Source organism: Pelecanus crispus, chromosome 18 (assembly GCF_030463565.1).
Source record: "Pelecanus crispus isolate bPelCri1 chromosome 18, bPelCri1.pri, whole genome shotgun sequence".
NCBI lineage: Eukaryota > Metazoa > Chordata > Aves > Pelecaniformes > Pelecanidae > Pelecanus > Pelecanus crispus.
The window spans coordinates 1,700,832-1,722,166 of NC_134660.1; the positions used below are offsets into that span (position 1 = coordinate 1,700,832).

Here is a 21,335-nt window from a genome sequence, read left to right on the forward strand (position 1 = left end):
CTGAGATGGCATCACAGGGCAGCTCTGCTGCTGGGAAAGCCAGACGGGCTGGGAAAATCCAGCCCCACGAGTCCCGAGCCGTGGGAACGTGCCGGGGCCGTGGGGCGCGGGGGCCGGTGGCTCAGCCCCGGCTGCTCCAGGACCGGCTCCATGACCCCGGGGCTTCGACCCTGCTTTCCAGAGGGGAAAACGGCTCCACTTTTCCCCTTGGGGGTGCGGCGGGGAGGATCTCCCCTCTCCTGAGTCCCCACGAGCATGGGGAGGATCTCCCCTCTCCCAATTTTGAGTCCCCACAAGCATCGTGCCAGATTTTTGGAGCCGCTGCCGGGATGCAGATGCCACCCCCCCACCCATGGGTGCCGGGCTCCCACCGGGCCCCCCGGCACAGCCCCGCAGGGCTGCTCCCGGCTCGCCCCGCTCACGCCGGCACAGATAACAGCATGGCCTGGGATCAACGGTCTCGGGCGCAGCGGAGCCGTCACTACACATTAACCAGCTGTCCGATGGAGCAACGCTTCCTCGCCGCCAAGATCAACAGTCCCAAAAGCAAACTGGGAGCAGGGCCAGGCGGAACGAGAGGAGCCCGCAGCCTCCCGACGAGCCCCCCGCTCCCGCGGGGCCACCCCGGGGTTGGGCACCCCCGTGCTGCGCTCGCCTTTGGGTCTGCAAGATGGACCCCAGGCCTCACCCTGCAGCTGCGGGCGGGTGCTGAGCATCCCTGCGGCGTCGCCGGGGCTCCCGGAGCTGGAATTGGAAGGGAAGGAGTTTTGGGAGAAGTGTGTGGTTTGGTTCGGGGCATCGCTGCTGCGCCCCCGGAGCTGCCGCCCCCCCGTGGGACCCCCGGCCGGGCCCCTCAGCCCCCTCCGCCGCCAGCCCCGAGCCCCGCTGCGGTTCCCAATGCCGAAAGCGTCGGAGCCCGGCCGAGCTGCTGGGGGGGGGCTGCACAGGTCCCCCCGGGGGGGCTCCGCAGGGCCGGGGGGGGGGGCAGGCGGGTCCGAGCCCCCCCCCAGCACCCCCTGCATGGGGGGGGGGGGGGGTCCCTCTCGCCCATCGCACGTGGCCCGGGGGGACCCCGCACCCCCCCTCCCGCTGCACCGGGGCCGCGGCCGGCGCGCGCCGCAGGGCCCCCCCCAACACCCCCCCCGCGCCCCGGGGGTCCCCCCGCCGCGCGCAGGGGGCGGAGCCTCCGCCGGCCCCCGCCCGCCCCCGCAGACGATGGAATTTTCCACTCGCCGCCGCGCGGGCTCCCGCCGGCCCCGCCCCCGCCGCGCGCGGCCCCCCAGGCCACGCCCTTCCACGCCGAGGCCCCGCCCATGTCCCGGCGGGCTGCGCGGCGGGAAGATGGCGGCCGCCGTGAAGGCGGGCCTGGGGCGGCGGGGCCTGCGGCTGTGCTGGCAGGTGGGGCCCGGGAGCGGGGCTGGGGGCCGGCAGGAGGGACGGGGGGGAGCGGGGTGAGGGGCTTGTGTGGGGCTTGTGTGGGGCTTGTGAGGGGCTGCGTGGGGCTTGTGAGGGGCTGCGTGGGGCTTGTGAGGGGCTTGTGAGGGGCTGCGTGGGGCTTGTGAGGGGCTGCGTGGGGGCTTGTGAGGGGCTGCGTGGGGGCTTGTGAGGGGCTGCGTGGGGCTTGTGAGGGGCTTGTGAGGGGCTGCGTGGGGCTTGTGAGGGGCTGCGTGGGGGCTTGTGAGGGGCTGCGTGGGGGCTTGTGAGGGGCTTGTGAGGGGCTGCGTGGGGCTTGTGAGGGGCTGCGTGGGGCTTGTGAGGGGCTTGTGGGGGCTGTGAGGGGCTTGCGTGGGGCTTGCGTGGGGCTGTGAGGGGCTGTGTAGGGCTGAGGAGCCACGGGGAGGCTGAGGAGCCATGGCATGTCGGGAGTTGCTGAGGAGCCATGGGGCGAGGGATGTGGGAAGCCATGGACGAGGGGATATGGGGAGGGCCATGGGACAAGGAAGGCTACAAGTCGTGGTGTTAGGTGTATTTACAGCTGCTCTGTGCTTGGGAGATGTGAAGGGAAGTCAGTCAAGGTGGTGGTGGTGGTTCTTGTCCATTGGGCTAACTCCACGGCTTCGTTATTTCTCTTCCTTAGACTGCACAGTCTGTGCTCCGTTCTGCTGGAGCGGCCCCAGCCTGTCTTGTTGTCCCAGTGAGAACAAAGAAGAGGTTTTCTGTCCCTGAATGGGTCAGAGAACTGTCCCCTGAAGAGCAGGAGAAGAGACTCAGATCTTTGGGGACAGAATTTCCTGAGCAACATATAGAACGGACTTTCTACTTGGCCTGCACAGGTGGTAGAAAGCTTGCTTTGGTCTATTCTCAAGGGCAAAACTAATGCAAAGTAGCAGCATGGAGCAGTGTGTGCCCATGCTGACAGAGAGTGTCTGCCTGCAATACACTGAATTACACACTCTGCCTCCTGCTGAGGGGTAGCGGCTGTCCTGCTTTACCTCAGAAGTGTGTCAAACCATTGGCCCCTTCATACCTAGGAACAAGGAATAGCAAGGGGAGATCACATTCCCTGCTGCTGAACGTGTCTTCTCCTCCTGGGCTGTATGGAAAAGGAGAGCAGAGAGCAGGCACCCGTCACTGCTGACGAGCTGTGTTAGACTGGCAGTTGTTTGCCTGCTCATATTTCATCTTAACAAATATATTCAGGGAAGAATCCCTCTACTCCAGCCCCCGGCAGCCAGGGTGCTGCACCTCTGTTTCTTTCATCTTGCTGTTTTTGAGCCTCCTCCTGACCTTTCTTCTCTCTCCTGCAGCTGATATTATAGACCCTTATGTCCCTCCCGAGGGAGATGCCCGCTTGACTTCCCTATCCAAAGATGGGCTGAAGCAGAAGGTGGAGAAGCTGAAGCAGAGTGCTGCCTCCCAGCTGGCGTATGTACCTTCTTTTTAATTAGTCTGTGGTGCAGAAGTTTTGCTCGGTTCTGTCTTGCAGTGGTGAGACAGCATGTTTTGTTTCCTACGCGCTTCTTCCATTGTTGCTGTTGTACCACTTAACCAGGAGTCCCTGGTGTGAGAATGAATGCAAAGCACCTGTCCTGGCATGAATGAATACAGTGCGCACTCATTTTCTTGAGGATTTTTTGGGTTTGCAGCACTACATCTGCTTTACGAGCACCTAGAGGTTATGTCTTAGTGGCGAGTCTCCAGTTCTCAGTTGTTCCCTGGTAAAAGCTGGGCTTGAACCGGATAAGATCGCTGTCATCATCTGAAACACGTGAGATGGTTCCAAGTTGTTCTTTACTCACTGTAGAGCTTTTCTTGTCTTTTCAGTCTGCGGAAGGTAAAAGATCACGATCCGGATTTCAGCACTAAAACCTTCCCAGAGAAGGCACAGGAGATATTTATTGAAGCTCACAATTGCTTGGCAAAGTAAGACCCTTTCTCTGACTGCTGTGGTTATGTGGGGCCTGCTTCTCTTTGCTTACCTGCTCTGTTTTGGTTCCTTGTCTTTCTAATCATTGTACCTCCTCTGCAACAAGTGCTTTGCCTTGTTCTGCCCCCATCTCTGTAAAGAGCAGAGTGTTAGAGATTTGGTCAGTACCCTCTTGCTTTTGATAATGAAAAGCAGGTTGCAGAAAATTAATCTTGATCTGACCTGCAAAGCAGATGAGCTGTTGCGGCACTAGTGTTATCAGCAGATGAGTGGGTGGTTGGTGCTGTTCAGAATCACGCTGCAAGGAATTGTTTGGGTATGAAACGATACTCCACTGGCTTGCTCCACTTTCTAGTAATAGAACAGATTTCAAAACTGCATCATTCTTGGTTACAATTCCAAACATCAATAAAACATTTAGGTCATAACTGGCTTCCAAAGGATGTTGTTTCTTTCCCTGAAGTCTTGTCAGCCAGCTTGTGTTCATGCTCTGATTTCGTGCTGAGATCACAGCTGAGAATTTCGCTTTTTCTGTTTTGCCAGTAGACTGTGTGTCTTCTGGGGAAGCAGGAATTTGTAACCCCCTTTACAATACGTGTATTCAAGTAACTGGGTGTGTTTCACTTGCAGTTTTAACAAGCAGAAACTTCACTCCCTGGTGACAGAGCGCTGCTACCCAGTAAGTGTTTACCTGGATGTAGCGTGTCCTTGATGCCTTCCGTGGTCTCTGAGGCTCTCTAAACCTGATCATCTCTCTCATTTTTTTCTGGATACAGTAAAGACAGAGCTGGGAGGGAAAGCACAAGTCTGAGTAATAGCTAATGAATCAATGCTTCGTTATACACAGTAGTTTGCTTGTCATTCAACTCGCATCCTAATTAAGTTGGTGCTTATTTTCCTTTATAGGAAATGGTCCGTGGGAACAGGTACAAGACCATCCGGTGGAGTTTTGTGGAGTCGCTGGAGCCTCCAAGAGTGGTTCACGTTCGATGCAACAGCATCGTGAATCGAGGCAACCTGTATGGCCAGGTGACGGTGCGGATGCACACGCGGCAGGTACGTCCCCTTGTGCCCTTTGCGTTTCCCAACTGACTCCAACCTGCTGCCGGCCCAGCGTTAAGTTTCTTGCCTGTGTTTACAGACTCTGGCAATCTATGACCGCTTTGGGCGGCTGATGTATGGTGGGGAGCAGGTGCCCAAGGACGTTTTGGAGTACGTCGTGTTTGAGAGATACTTGGTCAACCCGTATGGCACATGGAGGATGCACGGCAAGATCGTTCCAGAGTGGGCTCCGCCGAAGGAGCCCATCATTAAGGTAATGCTACAAGGAGAAGGCAGCAGCATGGCCTGTGTCTGTGAAACATAGGTCCCTAGTTAATTCTGGACGAAACCAAAGCCAAGCTTCCTGTAACGGGAAGGTGGTGCGTTAATCTGCAAGCAGACCTATTTATTAATGTTGGAGATTATCAGCCTCTAGGACCTGGAAGCTGTAATAGGAAGCTGATGGCGTTTGACGCATATGTGATAATTTAGGGGGTTACTGCTCCCTGCACAAAGCCTGGCAAAGTGATGCAGGTGCTCTGTCTTCCTGTGTTACCAAAAATAGGTCCTGGAGAGGAAGGAGGTGAGAACTATGGTGTGGTAGAAGGCATGTCATCCCATTCCCCCTCTGTGTCCTGCCCCATGCTGCTGCCATCTGGTCATCTTCCTGTGCGAGGCCTTTGCATTGCCAGAACCCCCTGCTCTCCCTTTCTTATGCTCTGTAATGCAAAGAATTCCTGTTACAGCAGTTCAGAGCTGCTCTGTGTCGTGCTGATTTTGTTCCTTGCTTTTTCAGACTGTGATGATTCCTGGCCCAACCTTGGATCCCTCAAAAGAGTTTGAAGAAACGAAGTAGGAAGTTCCAGAGCCTGTACAGAGACAGCAGTGCAAACCATTCTGGAGGGAAGAAGTGGAGAATGTGCGTGGAGGTAGCGGGTTGGATATGGTGTGCCTTTCCAGAGAGCAAGCAACAAACAAAGCAGCTTCAGAAATGGACTCCAGTCACAAAGAATTTGCCTTTAAAGGACTGAGAGGGGCTTGGGAGAGGGATTCAGATGAGCTCTGAGAAGAGCTTTACTCTGTCCAAGTAGACTTAGTGTGCTGCAGCTTAACCCTCTCTGTGTTTCTGTGAAGATGAGAAGTCTGTTCTCTTCAGGACTGCTCCTGACTAGGCTAACTTCTGTCCTGAACCTGCATCGTGAGAGCCCTTGGTGGCAGGAGTCTGTCCAGACACGGAATATTTGGCACTTCCATGGGAAGTACTGTAGATGTGGTGGGCTTTCATTAAAACTCGCAGCAGTAGGTGTTGGTGCTTTCTTTTCCCGTCCTCTTTCCCTCTCTACTGATTCCCAGGCTGCTTTTTTTAACAGAAAACAGGGAAGAGCAGCAAGCAGGCTTTAAATCGAATTCTCCTGAGTGGGTACTGCAGTTGGACTCCTGCTGAACGATGCTTGTCAGTGGCCAAGCTTCCCAAAGGGGCCGCAGCACAGCACTGATAATTTAATAAAATCTTTTGACTCCTACGCTCAGCGTTTGTGTCAACCAATGCTTTCTTGAAAGGCAGCGTTTCTTGTAGCTGATGGGTTTTGGTGCATTTGTTACAGACGCTGGTGAACGCAGCGCTGGGATGTTGTTAGTGAGCGGCTGGCACCATCCTGTGGACGCGAGGACATTCGCATCAGGTCGCCTGGTTTTGCAGGCTGTGTGGGTCAGAGGTTAGCTTTTTCCGTGGCTGGGAGTAAACCAGTGCACTCTGCTAATCTGTTCTTGCTCTGTTTTGCTCAGAGAAGTTCCATTTACTCCTAGTCACAGAGCAAAATATTCCCTAGTCGTCAAACGACAAAACATTTTCTTTTTCAACCATGTCTTGCTTTTTAACTCGGCCATTTTCCAGAGCTTGTGAGAGTTAAGTGCATTTTTTCTTTTCCTTGAAAGAGCTTTTACAGAGTATGCAGTGAAAGAGTTATGGCTCCTTATGCTTGCAGAGTTGTTCAGTGTTTCTTGTGAATGATGTTCTTTTGAAAGGGCAGAATATCATCTTTATGCTCTGTGAGGAGAGGAGCCAGTGATGGAATCCCTTTCATCTTTTTTGAAATCGGAGGGGTGTCGCAGTCTGTCTGCCTTTCCTGAAAGAACTTACTATTTTGAGCCTTCTGCCTACGCCTCATTCATGAGCTGAAGAGAGATTCAGTGCTCCAGCATATGTGAGCTGGGCTAGGAGCTAAAATAAATGAGTGTGAGCTGCCTGGTTTGTGTCTGGTGTGACTCGGGCAGCTTACAAGCAGGTGTGGACGTGACTCCTCAACCAAGACCAACAGACAAGGTTCTTCAGCCCTGGCTCTGAGTGAAAAGAGTGTGTTTTCCGGTGGAGTGGCTGGTTTTTCTGGGAGAATGGCCTTCCCTTCTGGTCTAGCAGCATGTGGCTCTCCATCTCCTTTGCCAATATTCAAACCTCTGCAACTAAACCCCTCCTGTTCCTGGGTTTCCCTCACAGCCTTGCTGCTTTCTGTTGTTATCTCTTCCTTCAGCACATTTAGTATCTTACCCACACCCCATGAATCGGCCACTAAGCGTGCACTCTGTAGATAATACTCTTTTATTTTCTGTATGTACACTTACTTACACAACTGGGTGATCATTTGACATTCAGCGCTGAAGACCACAGCAATGCCACTTTCTAAGGAGAGTGGAAGTAAACGACAGAGGAACGGCAGGATGAGCCCTGAGCCCCAGCCTTGCGTGGAGATCAGAGGGAGAACCAAAACCTTCACTTCTGCTGTCTCTGGTTTTATTTGCTTCCATCTAAGTGGAGCAGAGGGACAAATCTGGGCAGACAGCAGGCTTTGTTGTGTGGATGGCCGCGTCCTTTCCCTTGCGTGTTTGTGAGCGGGTGGCCTGCAGTGACGGCAAAGCCGGGAGCCCTGTCTGATGCTCCGGGGACCGTGTTGCCTCCGTGGTCTCAGCATCTTCTCTGGTGTACTGGAGCCTCTTTGCATCTCTGCCCCAAAGGAACAGGTCTTGCAAATACAGGGAGAAGCTGAAACGTGAGATGACAAAAGGCATCCGGCGCTTCTACAGATGGGCTGTAAAAGTGAGGGCTTGCTAGTGCCGGTGGAAATATTGATGGAAAAAACTCCTCTGTGATGGGAAAGTGAGCCCTGGGCATGTTTCCATGCATGGTGGATGTACGCACACGTATACATGGTGTGGGTGAAGAAGAAACCAGTAATGACAAAATGCTTTGGAAAGTTAGTGGTGTTGTTAATTAACAGCGGAGTTGCTGCAAGAATTAGAAGTAGCAGTGCCGTAAAGTTAGTCAGAGAGGAGGCTAGTAGCGGGAATACCCATCTCGGCCTTCGTGGTTGCGGAGGTTTCTAAAAGCAGAGTAGTGGGGTGGCTTTATCCCAGGTCGAGCGATAGGCAAAGGCGTCTGGGAGCAGAGATGGTGGTGGGCATCGCCAACGCGCAGTGCCCCAGCGCTGGGCTGGCGTCGCTGGACCAAAACGGGGCAGAAAGGTTTGCTTGGCCTGCGTGGAAGCGCTGTGCCTGGCTCGGCGACTTCAGAGGACGTTTGAAAATAAATGCCTTTGTATCAAGGAAGCAAAATGTATTGTGGGGCTGGCTGGGAACAAGGGGTCTTCATCCCAGGCTTCAGAACCTGCCTGGCTCTAGCAGTGCTTACAGAAACCACCCTGGCTTGAAATAGAGGTGACAGCAGTGCTGGAGGAGATCAGCTGGGCTGCAGAAGCTCTGGAAAGCTGTGTCCTTCCCCAGTTGCATCATTTTGCTGCCCCTGGTTTGATTCTCCCCTTGTTTCACTTGGCTTAGGATGGAGAGCTTGCTGCCTGGTCTTCCAAGTGCCTGGCTTGCCGAGGCTGTGGGACTGCATATTTCGGGGCAAGCCGTTCCTCGCTGTGCCCGAGGCGCAAACCTCCCCACGCAGTAGGAGGACGTTCAGCTGCTGGAGAGCTCGCGGGGGAGCGTCTCTGGCCAGCAAGCCGCAGCTTTGCGTCTGCTGCATTGGTGGGAGCGCGCGAGGCTGGCGCCGCGGGGGTTTTAACGTGTTTAGGCGGGGGCCCTGCGCTGGGCCAGGTACCTGTGGGGAAAATGCCCACGGGTGGCGTTTGCAGGCTACTGCCTGGTGTGAGCGCTTCAACGAAGGCAGGAGATGTTAATTGTCTCCTCGCTGCACTGGTCCCCGAGCGTGGCTGGTTGGTGGCCATTGCTGGAGCCCGCCGGGAGTGTGGCCGTGCCCTTGGCGTTGGCGGACACTCCTGTCCCCGTCTGGGCTGTGCAGCAGCCTTCAGCTCAAGACTTTTTGGTCACGAAAGCCGTGTCTGCACCCAGCTGGCGGCCGGGCAGAGGGAGCTACTCATGGTCCCACGGACAGACGTCGGGTTTGGCTTCACTCGCGCCTCTGCCACTCTCCTGGGGGCTCGCCCCGGCTCTGCCCTGCCTGCGGAGGGTCGGGGTGGGATCCACGCTCTCCGCCTCCCACGGACACACTTCAGAGGTTTTCCTCATGTCTGTGCTGGTCTTGGCAGGTGTTGGCGGAGCCTCTTCCGCTTCCCAGGGACAAACCTCGGCTACGCTAGCGCCTGGGCTGGGGCTGCTGCCCGCCGCAGGAGCCGGGCTTGCAGGCAGGATGCGGCACAGGGGCTTGTGCTCAGCCTCGCCGTCGGATCTGCCCTTGGGTTTTTTCGGCAGAGATGTTGTTGGAGACGTGGTGCTGGCTCCTGCCGCTGGCTTTGACTTCCCCGTTCCCGTGGGGGATGCTCTGTCAGCTCCCTGTGGGTGCACACCTGGTTTGAAGCCTTCCTTCTCCAAGCCGGTGGGTTCTGCTTCTTCCCAGGGGCAAATACCAGATTTCCTGCTCTCCGTGCTGTCGGACTTCTTGGACACCTCTTTCCCCATTGCGGTTTTCAGGGAGGGCTGCTCCGTGCCCAGGCTCTCCCGGGGACAGATGGCCTCACGCTCGCTGTTCCTCTTCTCCAGTGCTTTGGAGGCACCCGCTTTATTTGGGGGGAGGCTGCCCTTGCCCAGGGCTGCTGCTTTCTCTGGCAGAGGTGCAGCCGCCTCCCAGGGGCAGATTTCTGCTTTACCAGCAGCTTCAACCTCTGCAGCCTCCCAAGGACAGACCTCTGCCTTCAGGCTCTCCACACTCTGGGATTTCTTTGAAGGCGATTTGGGCAGTGCCGGGCTCCCAGTGCAGGGTTTTTTGGGGGGCTGCTCTGTGCCCAGGCTCTCCCAGGGACAGATGGACTCGCGGTCTCTGCTGCATTTCTCCTTCTTTGCAGACGTGCCATCTCCAATCTCTCTGCAGAGACCTTGACCTGTAGAAGGGCTTGTGCTCACCACGGACAGAGCATCTTTGTCCTGTCTTGATTTCTCTTTACCTGATGGTGGAACAGCCGTCTCCCAGGGGCAGATTTCTGCTTTATCAGTGGATTCCAGCTCCCAAGGACAGACCTCTGCCTTCAGGCTCTCCACGCTCTGGGATTTCTTTGAAGGCGATTTGGGCAGTGCCGGCCTTGCAGCGCAGGGTTGTTCTGGGGGCTGCCCCATGCCCGGGCTCTCCCAGGGACAGACGGCCTCTCGCTCGCTGCCGCCCTTCTCCGGGGACCTGCCCGGGCTGGCTAACGCTGCCTGGCGCGTGATGTGCTTGTCCCCCTTTGAGCCCCCCCCAGGACCCCGCTTTGCCCTTGGTTGATCGGGGGGAGGTGCAGCCACCTCCCAGGGGCAGATTTCTGCTTTATCGGTGGTCTCAAGCTCCTGAGCCTCCCAAGGACAGACCTCTGCCTTCAGGCTCTCCACACTCTGGGATTTCTTTGAAGGAGATTTGGGCAGCGCCGGGCTCCCAGTGCAGGGTTTTTTGGGGGGCTGCTCTGTGCCCAGGCTCTCCCAGGGACAGATGGACTCGCGGTCTCTGCTGCATTTCTCCTTCTTTGCAGACGTGCCGTCTCCAATCTCTCTGCAGAGACCTTGACCTGTAGAAGGGCTTGTGCTCACCACGGACAGAGCATCTTTGTCCTGTCTTGATTTCTCTTTACTTGATGGTGGAGCAGCCGTCTCCCAGGGGCAGATTTCTGCTTTATCAGTGGCTTTGAGCTCCTGAGCCTCCCAAGGACAGACCTCTGCCTTCAGGCTCTCCACGCTCTGGGATTTCTTTGAAGGCGACTTGGGCAGCGCTGGGCTCCCGGCGCGGGGTTTTTCTGGGGGCTGCTCCATGCCTGGGCTCTCCCAGGGACAGACCTCCTCCTTTATGCTCTCCATGCTCTGGGATTTCTTGGATTCTGCTTTTGAGCACTCTAGGCTTTTTCTAAGGAGCTTTGCAAAGATCCCAGTGTCCCTGCGCTCTGGCCGACAGCCACCCATCTCTGCCAGCTTCGCGTTGATGTCTTCAAGTCCTCCAGATCCTGGTTTGTTTTGCCCTTTGGAAGTCCCACACGTGTCCTGACTCAGTCTCTCCTTTCCCGATGGAGCTGCAGGCTCTTCCCAAGGGCAGATTTCTGTTTTAGGAAGTGGCTCATCCTCCACTTCCCATGGACAAATGTCGGCCTTTTTGCTATCGCTGGTTCCTGCTTGCTTAGATGATGTTTTGGGCAGAGCTGGGTGTTTTGCTGTGAGCCCTGTGCCGGGCTGCTCCGCACTTTCCCTGGGGCTGGGGGATCCTTGCTGGCTGTTCCCCTTGTCTGCAGCCGGAGCTGTCTCTTCTGTGCCCCTTGGGGCCACTCTTTGCGGAGAAGTCCTGTTTTTCCCGTGGGAAATTTCACCATCATCTACTTCTCCTGCGTTGGATAAGGCTGTTCCCCTTTCCCAAGGGCAAACTTCTTCTGCATCACTGTCAACTCCAGCCACTTCCCAGGGACAAACCGAAGCCTGCGCACTCGCCGGGCTCCTCGAGGTCACCTCTGGCAGCTCAGAGCTGCTGGGAGCAGGTTTTGGTGGGGGTCCCTCGCTGCCAGTGCTGCCGCAGGGCTGGCCGGGCGCTTGCAGGCTGCTCCCTCTCTGCTGCAGTCTCAGCAAACCCAGTGATTTTGGTCTGATGCTCTTGACCCACTTGGCCAGCTGCCTCCGCTCTCCCTCCTGCCTCTCCTGCTCCGGCTGAGCCCCCTCCACGTCCCAGGGGCAGATTTCTGCTCTGATGGTCCTTCCCCCTTCCCCAGTCTCCCACGGACAAACCTCAGCCGTCCTGCCCTCCACACTGCCCGCTGTCTCCGAAGCCGCTTTGGGCAGCTCTGAGGTTTTTGCTGGTGGTTTCTCCGTGCCCAGCTCTTCCCCGGGGTTGCCGGGATCCCTCTTGCTGCCGCCCTTCCCCGGGGCTCTGCCTGGCCCCCAGTGCTTGCCCCCACTCTCCTCCCAAGGGCAAATTTCTATTCTAATGCTGGAATCTGCCCGGGTTTCCCCAGGACAGACCTCTGCCTGCCTGCCTGCCGTGCTGCCGGCTTTCCCCACTGCAGCTGGGGCCACCTCCACGCTCCGGCTCTTTGCAGGGACCCTCTCAGCACCCCGGCTCTCCCCGGCACCGAGGGGCTCGGGCTGGCTGCCCCCCTTCTCCAGCGCCTTGGCTGGGCTCTCCCCACGCAGCGGGACCCCGCTGTCCTCCCGGGAAGCAATGGCCTCCTGGCGCAGCAAGGTTCCTTTTGCTGCTGGGACGCCCGGGGCTCCCCGAGGACAAACCTCAGCCCCCGGCTTCTCGGCAGCTGCTCTCCGCGCACCGGCGGCGGGCGGCCGGGGGCTGCCTGCGGTGGGTTTCGCACATGGCTGCTCCACCTCTGCACGGTGCTGGGGTCGGATGGAGCTGCTGCCCACCTCGAGCCCTTCAGCCAGCCCGGCCGCCCCTTCCTTCGGTGTGATCAGCCTCACGATGGCTGCCGGAGCATCATTCCCCGGCTCCACGACAGGAGTCTGGGCCCCTTGCCCGGGATCTATCTGTGCTTTCCTGCTGCCGGCCACCGCAGGGGGTTCACGGGGATGTTCAGCTTCTTCGTGGTGGCCAACACTGGGTGGGATTTTGTGCACCCCCAAGGGTGGCCCCGGGCCCCCACCAGCATCCATGTCTCGCTGGGGAGCGCTGGGCTCCTCTGCCAGTTTCTCACCGTCACCTGTCCCTGGGGCTGGGCTGTCCCGCTGTCCTTCTGCCTCTTCCCTGCCGTACCCCCAGCCTGTGGCTCCCCAGGCGCTGCCGGCGTTGTTGTTGTGCTGGCAGGGGAGCGTCTCCCCCTGCCACGGGCGGGCGGTGGGCTCGCTGCCGGGCCGCTGCCTGCTCCACGCGGGGCTTTTGGTGGCGGGGTCTCGGCCGATCCCCCCAAGGGACACGGCTGACATCTCTGCCAGGCTGGGCCTCTCCCTCCTGCTGCCTTCCTCCCGCTTGTGCCCCCTCTTCCCGAGGCTCCCCTCGCCCTCTCTCTTCCTCTTCAGGATGCTTTTCCCCCTGGAGCGGTTGAAGGCTTTGATGGCGAGCCCCAGGCCCCGGAGTGAGGTCTTCTGGGAGGGGGGCTTGAGGCTGGGGGGGGTGACCGCTGCGTCACCAAGGGTCCCCGAGTCTGCTGCTTCGGCTGCTTTTTGCTTCTGGCTCAGCATCTCCTCCTGGAGCAGCTCCCAGGGGCAGACCTGGGCCGGGATGGAGGCTGCGGTCAGCAGCCTGCCCTTCCCCGCCGGCGCGGATGCACGTCCCGGCTCTTCCTCCGCCGGCCCCTCCGGCATCCCCTCTGCCTCTCCCACCCGTGCCAGGGGATCCGCGGGCGGCTGCGGGCCGTCCCCCGCCGTCACGGCACGCTGCACCAGGCTCTGGTAGCGAACGGGGGGTGGCGGCGGGGTCCTCCGCACCGCCACCCGCACCCGCCCTGGCAGGTGGGAGCTGTCGACGCTGATGCTTTTGATGGGTGCGTGGGTGACGTGTTTCTGCACCTCGCCATCGCCCGGCGGGGACACATCCTCCTGGGAGCACCCCTCGGCGGGGCGGGAGCCGGCTGGCAGGAGGGCATCAGCTGCACCGGGGCTTTGGGGCTCCCCGGCATCCTTGGGGGGTCCCTGCCCTGCGGGGTGCTCCGAGGACAGGGCGGACGGGTGCCGGTGGGTGTCCCGCTCCTCCCGCGCAGTTCGGCTGGCGGCGAGCAGGGCCTCTTCCCGTGCACCGGCAACGATGCTGAGCGACTTCTGCAAGGGGGCTGCGCGGGGCGGGGGGAGCTGCCCGTGCCCCGCCAGGTTGTGGGCGCTGGCCGACTTGCACACGAGTGGGGCGGCATCGAGGGACTCGCTGTCGGATTGCTCCGAGGCCGTCGTCGCCATCGTCACCATCGTCTTCCTCCCCGGCGCAGGCTCCCCGCCGGGGCCAGGGATGGGTGAGCCTCCCCGGGGCTCCCGCACAGGACCCTCGGTGCTGCGGGATTTGCGCAGGGCTGCGGCGCGGCGCCGGGAACCCTCATCCCGCATCCGCAGGCCGGCGCCGTCGGGGAGCCGCTTGGCCGAGGAGCCGCGGCGTGCCGGGGTGCCCACCCGCTCCCCGCCGCTGCTCCGGCGCGCCACGGCCTCGGGCAGCTCGGCGACGCGGCGGGCGATGGAGCGGCCCAGGCTGCGGCGGGAGCTGCGCTTCTTGGGGAGGTGGGGGTTGTTGGCTGCCATCCTCCACGCCTTGTGCATCTCCAGCTGCGCGTAAAGCTTCTTCAGCTCCTCCTGCGCGCCGCGGGCGGGGGGACGCGGCAGAGAGAGGGGAGAGGAGAGCGCGTACAAGGCGACCGCGCAGGGGCTGCGGCTGGGACGACCCTGCAAAGCCCTGGCTCGGCCCCTCGGGCCAGGCTGTCCCCGTGTCCCCAAGCCCCCACGCTGCCCGTCCCTCCCACCCGTGGTTTCCCCACCCGTGGCCGGTGGCGGTTCACCCTGCACCCCCTTCTCCCTCCCCTCTGCTTTGCATGAGAAGGAAGATTGCAAAAGGCACCTCTTACTCTGCATAGCTAGCGTCAAAAGAAGGTCCTGAGTGTGCCACCCACCCGAATGTCATCGGGGTCGAGACTGTGCTCGCTCCAGGCGGACGCGATGCTGCTGTTCAGGCAGGAGCCCGAGCGCCGCATGGCCAGCTCGTCCTCGTAGACCTCGGCTGCGATCTCCTCCCGCAGCGGCGAGCCGGCGTGCAGGAACTGGGGGTTGGCAAGGGGCGAGCTCGCTGAGGGCATCCCTGAAACGCCGGGGACCCCCAGCCCCGTCTCCCCAAGTCCCCGGGCCGAGCGTTACCTTCGGGATGAAGAGCAGCGCCAGGGTCGCGGTGATGGTGCCGTGGGTGTGAGCGAAGAAGAGCAGCAGGGTCCAGTCAGGGTGCAGCGAGGGGACCATGACGAACCTGGGAGGGACAAGGAGGGCAGCGCCCGGTCCCACCGAGGCGCCCGCAGCCCCCTCCCGACCCTGGACCCCGCAGCCTCCACGCTGCCTGGGGACCCGTGCAGGGAACCCGCTGGCTTCAGGGATTTGCCGCCGGTTTTTCCGCATCGCCGGGGACGGGGACCTCGGATCCCAGGCCCCTCGCGGCCCCGCGCCCTACCTGACCACGTGGAAGGCGGCCGAGATCATGAGCTCGTTGTGGAGCGCGATGCCCATGTAGCGGGGCTCGTGGAAGGCGGAGGGCACGGCGCGCGTGGCGTAGCACAGGAAGCTGCCCCACAGCAGGAACAGCATTTCGGCTGTGGGAGAGAGCGGGGGAGCGACGCTGAGCATCCAGCCCCATCACCTTGCTGCTGTCGGCGTGTTTTCCTGAGTGGCACCCATGGGTGCTGAGCTGCAGGGTGGGTGCTGCTGCCCACCGGGACCTTCCCGATGCCTCGGGGCGCATCCAGCCCAGCACGTTCACCCTGGCTGCCATCGGCACGTGCCGTGGTCGGAGCCGGGTCCGGTGCAGAGCGTCCTCCGGCACAGCCTGCCCGAAAGCCACCGAAAGCCTGCACCGGGTGATTTACCCTGTGCCAGGGCGAGTCCTGGGGATGCTCAGGGGGGAGGGTGGGGGGCAGCTCGGGTGCCCCAGCCCTGCTTGCAGGCTCCAGGCAGATTACACGGACAAGGAAATTAAAACCCCACATGCCGCGTTTACGGGATGGGGTCCTGGGGCTGCGGGGACCCCGGGACACCGCGGGGGCTGGTCTCACCGATCACCATCATGTAGTCCCAGTGGTCATGGCTGCAGATGTAGAAGTGGAGCCCGCGGGCGGTCTGGGTGCGGATCACCAGCGGGATGTTCTTGTCGACGTTCTCCAGCATCCCGATGGTCCAGGCTGCCAGGAACCACAGCACCAGGAGCAGGATCAGCCCCAGCATCTTCAGCACCCGCCCACTCGACACGTAGGGCACCCGCTGGGCCGTGCGGGACAGGAACACCTTCAGCACCCTGCGAGGCGTGGAGGGGTGAGCCCCCAGCCGCTCCCCACTGCTGGGGGTCCCAAGCATCAGCCCCCGCCCCGTCCTGGCTACCTGTACAGCTTGAGGGTGATGGTGCCGTAGACGATGGCGAAGCCGAGCATGCGCACCCAGCGCAGGACGATGCAGCGGAAGATGCTCGGCTTGAAGTACAGGATGAACACCTGGGGCGGCGGGAGAGAGGGGTCGGCGGGCGGCACGGGGCCGCATCCTGCTTGCCAGGCGGGCAGCAAACGCCGGAGACTCGGAAACCACCCGCTTTCAGGCCAGCCCCACCGCCTCCCTTCCCCCTTGGCTCTACAGCATCCGCCGCAGCTCTTGCGGGACGGAGAGGGGATTTGGGTAGGGATTAATTCCCACGGCCAGCGGGAGAAAAGGGATTTGGTTTCCCGAGAAGGTTTATACCGCAGCTGCCGGGGGCCGTGCCAGCAAATTTAACAATTAGGTGGAGTTGTGCCCATGCCCGGCTTGGGGCCAGCTCGACGCTCTCTCCCGGGGGGCAGCCGGCCAGGCTGCAAACCCTCTTAAACCCCAGCCCAGAGGTTTTCAGCCCCGGGCCCGGCTGGATACTCACGGGGAAGTAGAGGAGGAGGGACCCGAAGAGGATGGTCTCCAGGAGGATGACTCCCGACGCCTGGATCCTCTGCAGGGACAGAGGCGTGAGGGTGCAGCCGGGAGCCTCAGCCGGTGCCCGGAGGGGATGGAGCCAGGGCAGGGAGATCCCCCCCGAGCGTGCTGGGCTGTGGCATCCCCCCCCAAGAGCCCCCCTGAGACTGCGGGGTTTGGGGGTGGGAGGGGAGCTGGGCCGGGGATGACGGGTGGACGGGGAGGACGCGGGGATGCCTTGCCTTGCTCCGTCGGAAGTGGTAGGAGACGAGCATGCTGAGGAAGACGGCCAGCATGCAGCAGGCCTGGCAGGAGAGGACGGCCGCCCGCAGCGCCCGGTCCTCCTGGATGAGGCAGGGCGCGTCGTCCTCGCAGGTGGCACATCCTTGGCGGCAGGGCCGGCACGCCAGCCGGGACCCCCCGTCCGCCCCCACCGCGCTCCCCGCCACGCCTGGGGACAGAGCGATGGCCGGGTGAGGCCACCGCATCCTGGATGCGGCGCTTTCCTTGCCAGGGCACGTGCCTGGGGGCTTCCCAAAGCTCCCCCCCAGCCCTGGACCCCGCTGCTGTAGCCATGTGCCACAGAGTGAAACGGGGGTCCCAGGGCCAGGCACGGCACCCACCTGCCTGGGCACCGCTGGCCACTCCGCCGGCCCCGTAAAAGCCCGGCTTGCACCGGCATAGGTACCTCCCGAGGACGAAGCTGCGGCTCTCCTGGGGGACACACTGAAGGAGACAGGCTGAGACGCACGGGAGGGCGAGGGCTCATCCTGCACCCCCTATGCTCCCCCCGGCCCCGCATCCCCCCCCTGCACCAGGGGCTCCAGCAGCCCCCAACTCGCAGGTACCCGACCCCACGCCATCCTCCCCGGCGCCCAGGAGGAATCAGTGGTTAAACATTTAAGAATTAAAAGCCAAAGCTTGGCCCCCAAATCTCTCCCTAAAACCTAAATGGACAGCTAATGCAGCAGAGCGCACTAATCCTGCCCGGCCGTGACGGCAGCGGCAGGCAGGGCGCTGCTTCCCTAATCCCCCCCAGGCTCTGTGGGGTGGTGCGGCCGGATCCTGTCCCGAATGGGCCGGGCTGGCAGTTTTTCTGGGTATTGTTGTTTTCTGGAGAGATGCCCGGCGGCAGAGCCCGTCCCTCCAAGGGCATCGCCCGCGGGGCGCTGGCAGGAAGAAGCTGCTGACGCTTTTCCCGCTTGGGAATGGCTCTTTGCCTTCGGGGTGGGACCCTGATGCGCGCTGAGCTGGGGGTCGCGGGGCTTGCCCCGGCTGGGGATGGTGCCGGTTGTGCCGAGCCCTGAAACACGCTCGGGCATCACCGTCTTGCCCGGGTGGGCACTGCCAGAGGGGATCGAGTTGGGGTGCTTCGCCGCCGGCTGCCAGCCCCCGGAGCCCGGCCGTCCCCGCGGTGCCCGGGCAGGGAGCAGCCAGGTCACACGCCGCTGCTGGCGGCGGGGAAGGAAGATTTGCACAATAAACCCCTCGGCTGCGGCGTCGAGAGCGGCTGAACGAAGCAGATGGATCGGCCGGGAGAGGATAAAGCTCAGCCCGGAGGGAGGGACACGCGGCAGGGGCAGCTCGGCCGGGGGGACGGGGACGGTTCGCTGCGGGGGACCCCCAGCCCTGCCGGGCGAGGGGATGGGGCGCAGGGTGCCGGGTGCCGGCGGCCGATACCTGGGTGCTGTTGAGGTCGCAGCGGTGTGTATCCGCAAACCAGCCCGGCCCGCTGGCGCACTGGTCGATGGCCACGTCCCGCAGCTCGATGTCCACCCGCACGACGCCCCTGTGCCGAGGGATGGGGTTGGCACAGGGCGTCCCCGTGCCCACCTCGTGCCCCCCACCCAGCGTGGCCGTGCCCCACTGCTGCCTCTGGGGGAGGCACCCACAGGGGTGGCTGGTGCCGGTGCAGGGACGGGTGGGACAGCACGAGGTGTCAGCAGTGTCCCCAGATGCCCAGGCAGGGATGTCCCCCCTCAGAGCCGTGTCTGGGGGAGGCTGGAGCTGGGACAGGGACAGGGACAGGGACAGGGGCAGGGACAGGGACAGGGACAGGGACAGGGGCAGGGACAGGGGCAGGGACACAGACAGGGACAGGGGCAGGGACACAGACAGGGACAGGGACAGGGACAGGGACAGGGACAGGGGCAGGGACAGGGACAGGGACAGGGACAGGGGCAGGGGCAGGGACAGGGGCAGGGACAGGGAAAGGGACAGGGGCAGGGGTACGGGCAGGGACACAGACACGGGCAGGGACAGGGACAGGGACAGGGGCAGGGACAGGAGCGGGGCAGGGGCAGGGGCAGGGGCATGGACAGGGACACAGGCAGGGACACGGGCAGGGGCAGGGGCAGGGAAAGGGACAGGGACAGGGACAGGGGCAGGGACAGGGAAAGGGACAGGGGCAGGGGTACGGGCAGGGACACAGACACGGGCAGGGACAGGGACAGGGACAGGGGCAGGGACAGGAGCGGGGCAGGGGCAGGGGCAGGGGCATGGACAGGGACACAGGCAGGGACACGGGCAGGGGCAGGGGCAGGGAAAGGGACAGGGACAGGGACAGGGGCAGGGGCAGGGGCAGGGGCAGGGGCAAGGACAGGGAAAGGGACAGGGGCAGGGACAGGGGCAGGGAAAGGGACAGGGGCAGGGAAAGGGACAGGGACAGGGGCAGGGGCAGGGGCAGGGACAGGGACAGGGGCAGGGGCAGGGGCAGGGACAGGGGCAGGGACACAGACAGGGACAGGGACAGGGGCAGGGACAGGGAAAGGGACAGGGGCAGGGGTACGGGCAGGGACACAGACATGGGCAGGGACAGGGGCAGGGGCAGGGGCAGGGACAGGGGCAGGGGCAGGGGCAGGGAAAGGGACAGGGACAGGGGCAGGGACAGGGGCAGGGACAGGGACAGGGGCAGGGAAAGGGACAGGGACAGGGGCAGGGACAGGGACAGGGGCAGGGGCAGGGGCAGGGACAGGGGCAGGGACAGGGACAGGGGCAGGGGCAGGGGCAGCAGCTCCAGGCTGTGAGTTCTGCCTCTCAAGAGGAACTTTCATGCAACCGATTGAGAAACAGGAGCTGCTGGGGTGGCCCCTGCACACCCTCCCTCGCCCTGCGGGACCAAACCTCTTCCCTGGGTGCTCCGAGGGGGACGGGGCTTTTCCCTTGGGAACGGGGCCACGTCCCCTCTCCCAGGCCGTGGCCGAGGGGAGTCGGGGGGGTGGCAGCCCAAGGTGGGCAACACGGGGACGACCGAGGGGGGACGGGAGGCAGCTCCGTGCCTGTGGACGTGCAAATACCCACGTGCACGCACGGGGACGCGGGCAGGGGGCTGGCACACACCTTGCAACCCGCTGCCCGCACCCGGGGCTGACGCCTCCAGCTGCACCCCCCCCAGCACGCACATGGGGCAGCCCCCAGCCCCCTTACACCCTCCCCAAACCCCTCCGGGTGCCGCTTACTTGAACTCGGGGCTGAGGTCCGGCTTGAGCCCGTAGAAGGCGGAGGAGAGCGTGACCGTCCAGGCGGGCAGGAACCTGCCGTCCTGGCACTCGAGGAACGGTGGGGACCACCGCACGTGGCCCGGCTCCCCCACGTAGCTGTCCCCCCGCTGCCATTTGGGGGTCTCCATGCTGCGCAGGTCGTTGCTGAGCACGCGCTTGTGGAGGACGGGGGTCCGCTGGGACTTGAGGGCGTTGAACCACTCGTTGTCCCAGCTGAGGTTGCCGAGGCCGGGGGCGGCAGCGGAGAGGTCCCGCAGCAGGATTTCGCCGTCCCCCTTGGTGGCCTGCAGCATCAGCCGGGGCTTGGCAGCCAGCGGGTGGGCGTCGAGGGCGAGCACCGCCCGGCGCACCCACGGGTGCCCCTCCGCCAGGCTACGGACCAGCGCCTGGTACCACTCCACGTCCTCGGCCACGCTGGCTTCGCGGATGTCGTTGGCCTGGAAGAGCATGTTGAGGAAGTTGGCGGCGTGGGCCAGCGCCTCGGGGGCGGCACGCAGGGCGGCACGCAGCGCCGGGGGGGGGCCGGGGCCGGCTGCCCCTGCCACGACGCCCCGGCTGCAGTTGGCCCGGGCCAGCCGCTGCGCATCGCCCGTCTGCAGGAAAGCCAGCGCCGCCGCCGAGCCCTCGGGGTCCCCCGACGCTCCCGGCTCCGGCGTGGGTGCCCAGGAGGATGACGGGGCCAGGGACCATCCCGCCGGCTGGGGGGGTCTCTCCTGCGGGCGCTGGCCCCCCGCGAGGATGGTGCCGCAGAGCAGCGCCGTGTGCAAGCGCCAGAGCAGCGGCCACCGCCACGGCCCCATGGCTGGGGCTCAGCGGAGCCCCCCGGCCCCCTGCGGCCCCGCCGGCCGGCCCGGGGTGGGCATGGTGGGCACGGTGCCCGAGCCGGCCGGGAGCCAGCTCTGCTCCGCAAGGCCGGACTCAGGCTCTGCCGCCTGTTTTTCTCTCTCTCGGCGATGCCGGAGCAGACGTCACTGGCTCCAAAACGTGTTCATCTGCTGGCGCTGCCCGCCCCCGCGCTCCCGCTCGGGCAGGCCGCGCAGCCGGGGAGCCCCCCGCCCTGAGCCCCGCGGGGACCCCCGCACCCCGGCCCCCTCGGGCTGGCCATGATGCAAGCGCATCCTGATGGGAAGCCATGGCAACGGGGCCGGGAATTTTCCTCCCAGCATCGCCCTCCCCGCGGCCCCCTTGGCAGCCAGGGGGGAGAAGGTCGCCCGCTGGTTCCCCATATGGTCCCGGGCTTCAATCCTGCAGTGCCCGGCCCCCCCCGGCCGTGGGCTGGGAATGGGGGGGGTGGCACACGTGGGATGTCCCTGTGGGGCTGAGGGTGGCGAGTGCGGTGGGGAGGCGGCCACGAGCACAGTCCCCGCAGCAGGGCCTGACGCCCACCGCCCAAGCTGGGGATGATGTCCTGGGTCCTGCGC

The 21,335-nt window shown here is 62.7% G+C and overlaps 2 protein-coding genes across 2 annotated transcripts; one reads left to right on the forward strand and one right to left on the reverse strand.

The window, feature by feature from the left end:
- Positions 1-1,341: 1,341 nt before the first annotated feature.
- MRPL45 (mitochondrial ribosomal protein L45) lies at positions 1,342-5,917 on the forward strand. The gene is made up of 8 exons (XM_075722781.1): positions 1,342-1,398; positions 2,078-2,273; positions 2,748-2,865; positions 3,265-3,363; positions 3,998-4,046; positions 4,274-4,423; positions 4,509-4,682; positions 5,205-5,917. Exons 1-8 carry the CDS (start codon positions 1,342-1,344, stop codon positions 5,262-5,264), a joined length of 903 nt encoding a protein of 300 aa, XP_075578896.1. The 3' UTR covers positions 5,265-5,917.
- A 2,859-nt stretch (positions 5,918-8,776) lies between these two features.
- GPR179 (G protein-coupled receptor 179) lies at positions 8,777-20,714 on the reverse strand. The gene is made up of 13 exons (XM_075723013.1): positions 19,873-20,714; positions 18,095-18,203; positions 17,038-17,140; positions 16,657-16,865; positions 16,383-16,451; positions 15,863-15,972; positions 15,541-15,779; positions 14,943-15,081; positions 14,639-14,744; positions 14,398-14,544; positions 13,472-14,083; positions 10,187-13,417; positions 8,777-10,138 (listed from the first exon to the last, which is right to left on the reverse strand). The coding sequence occupies exons 1-13, from the start codon at positions 20,712-20,714 to the stop codon at positions 8,777-8,779; spliced, it is 7,278 nt and encodes a 2,425-aa protein (XP_075579128.1).
- Positions 20,715-21,335: the final 621 nt, after the last annotated feature.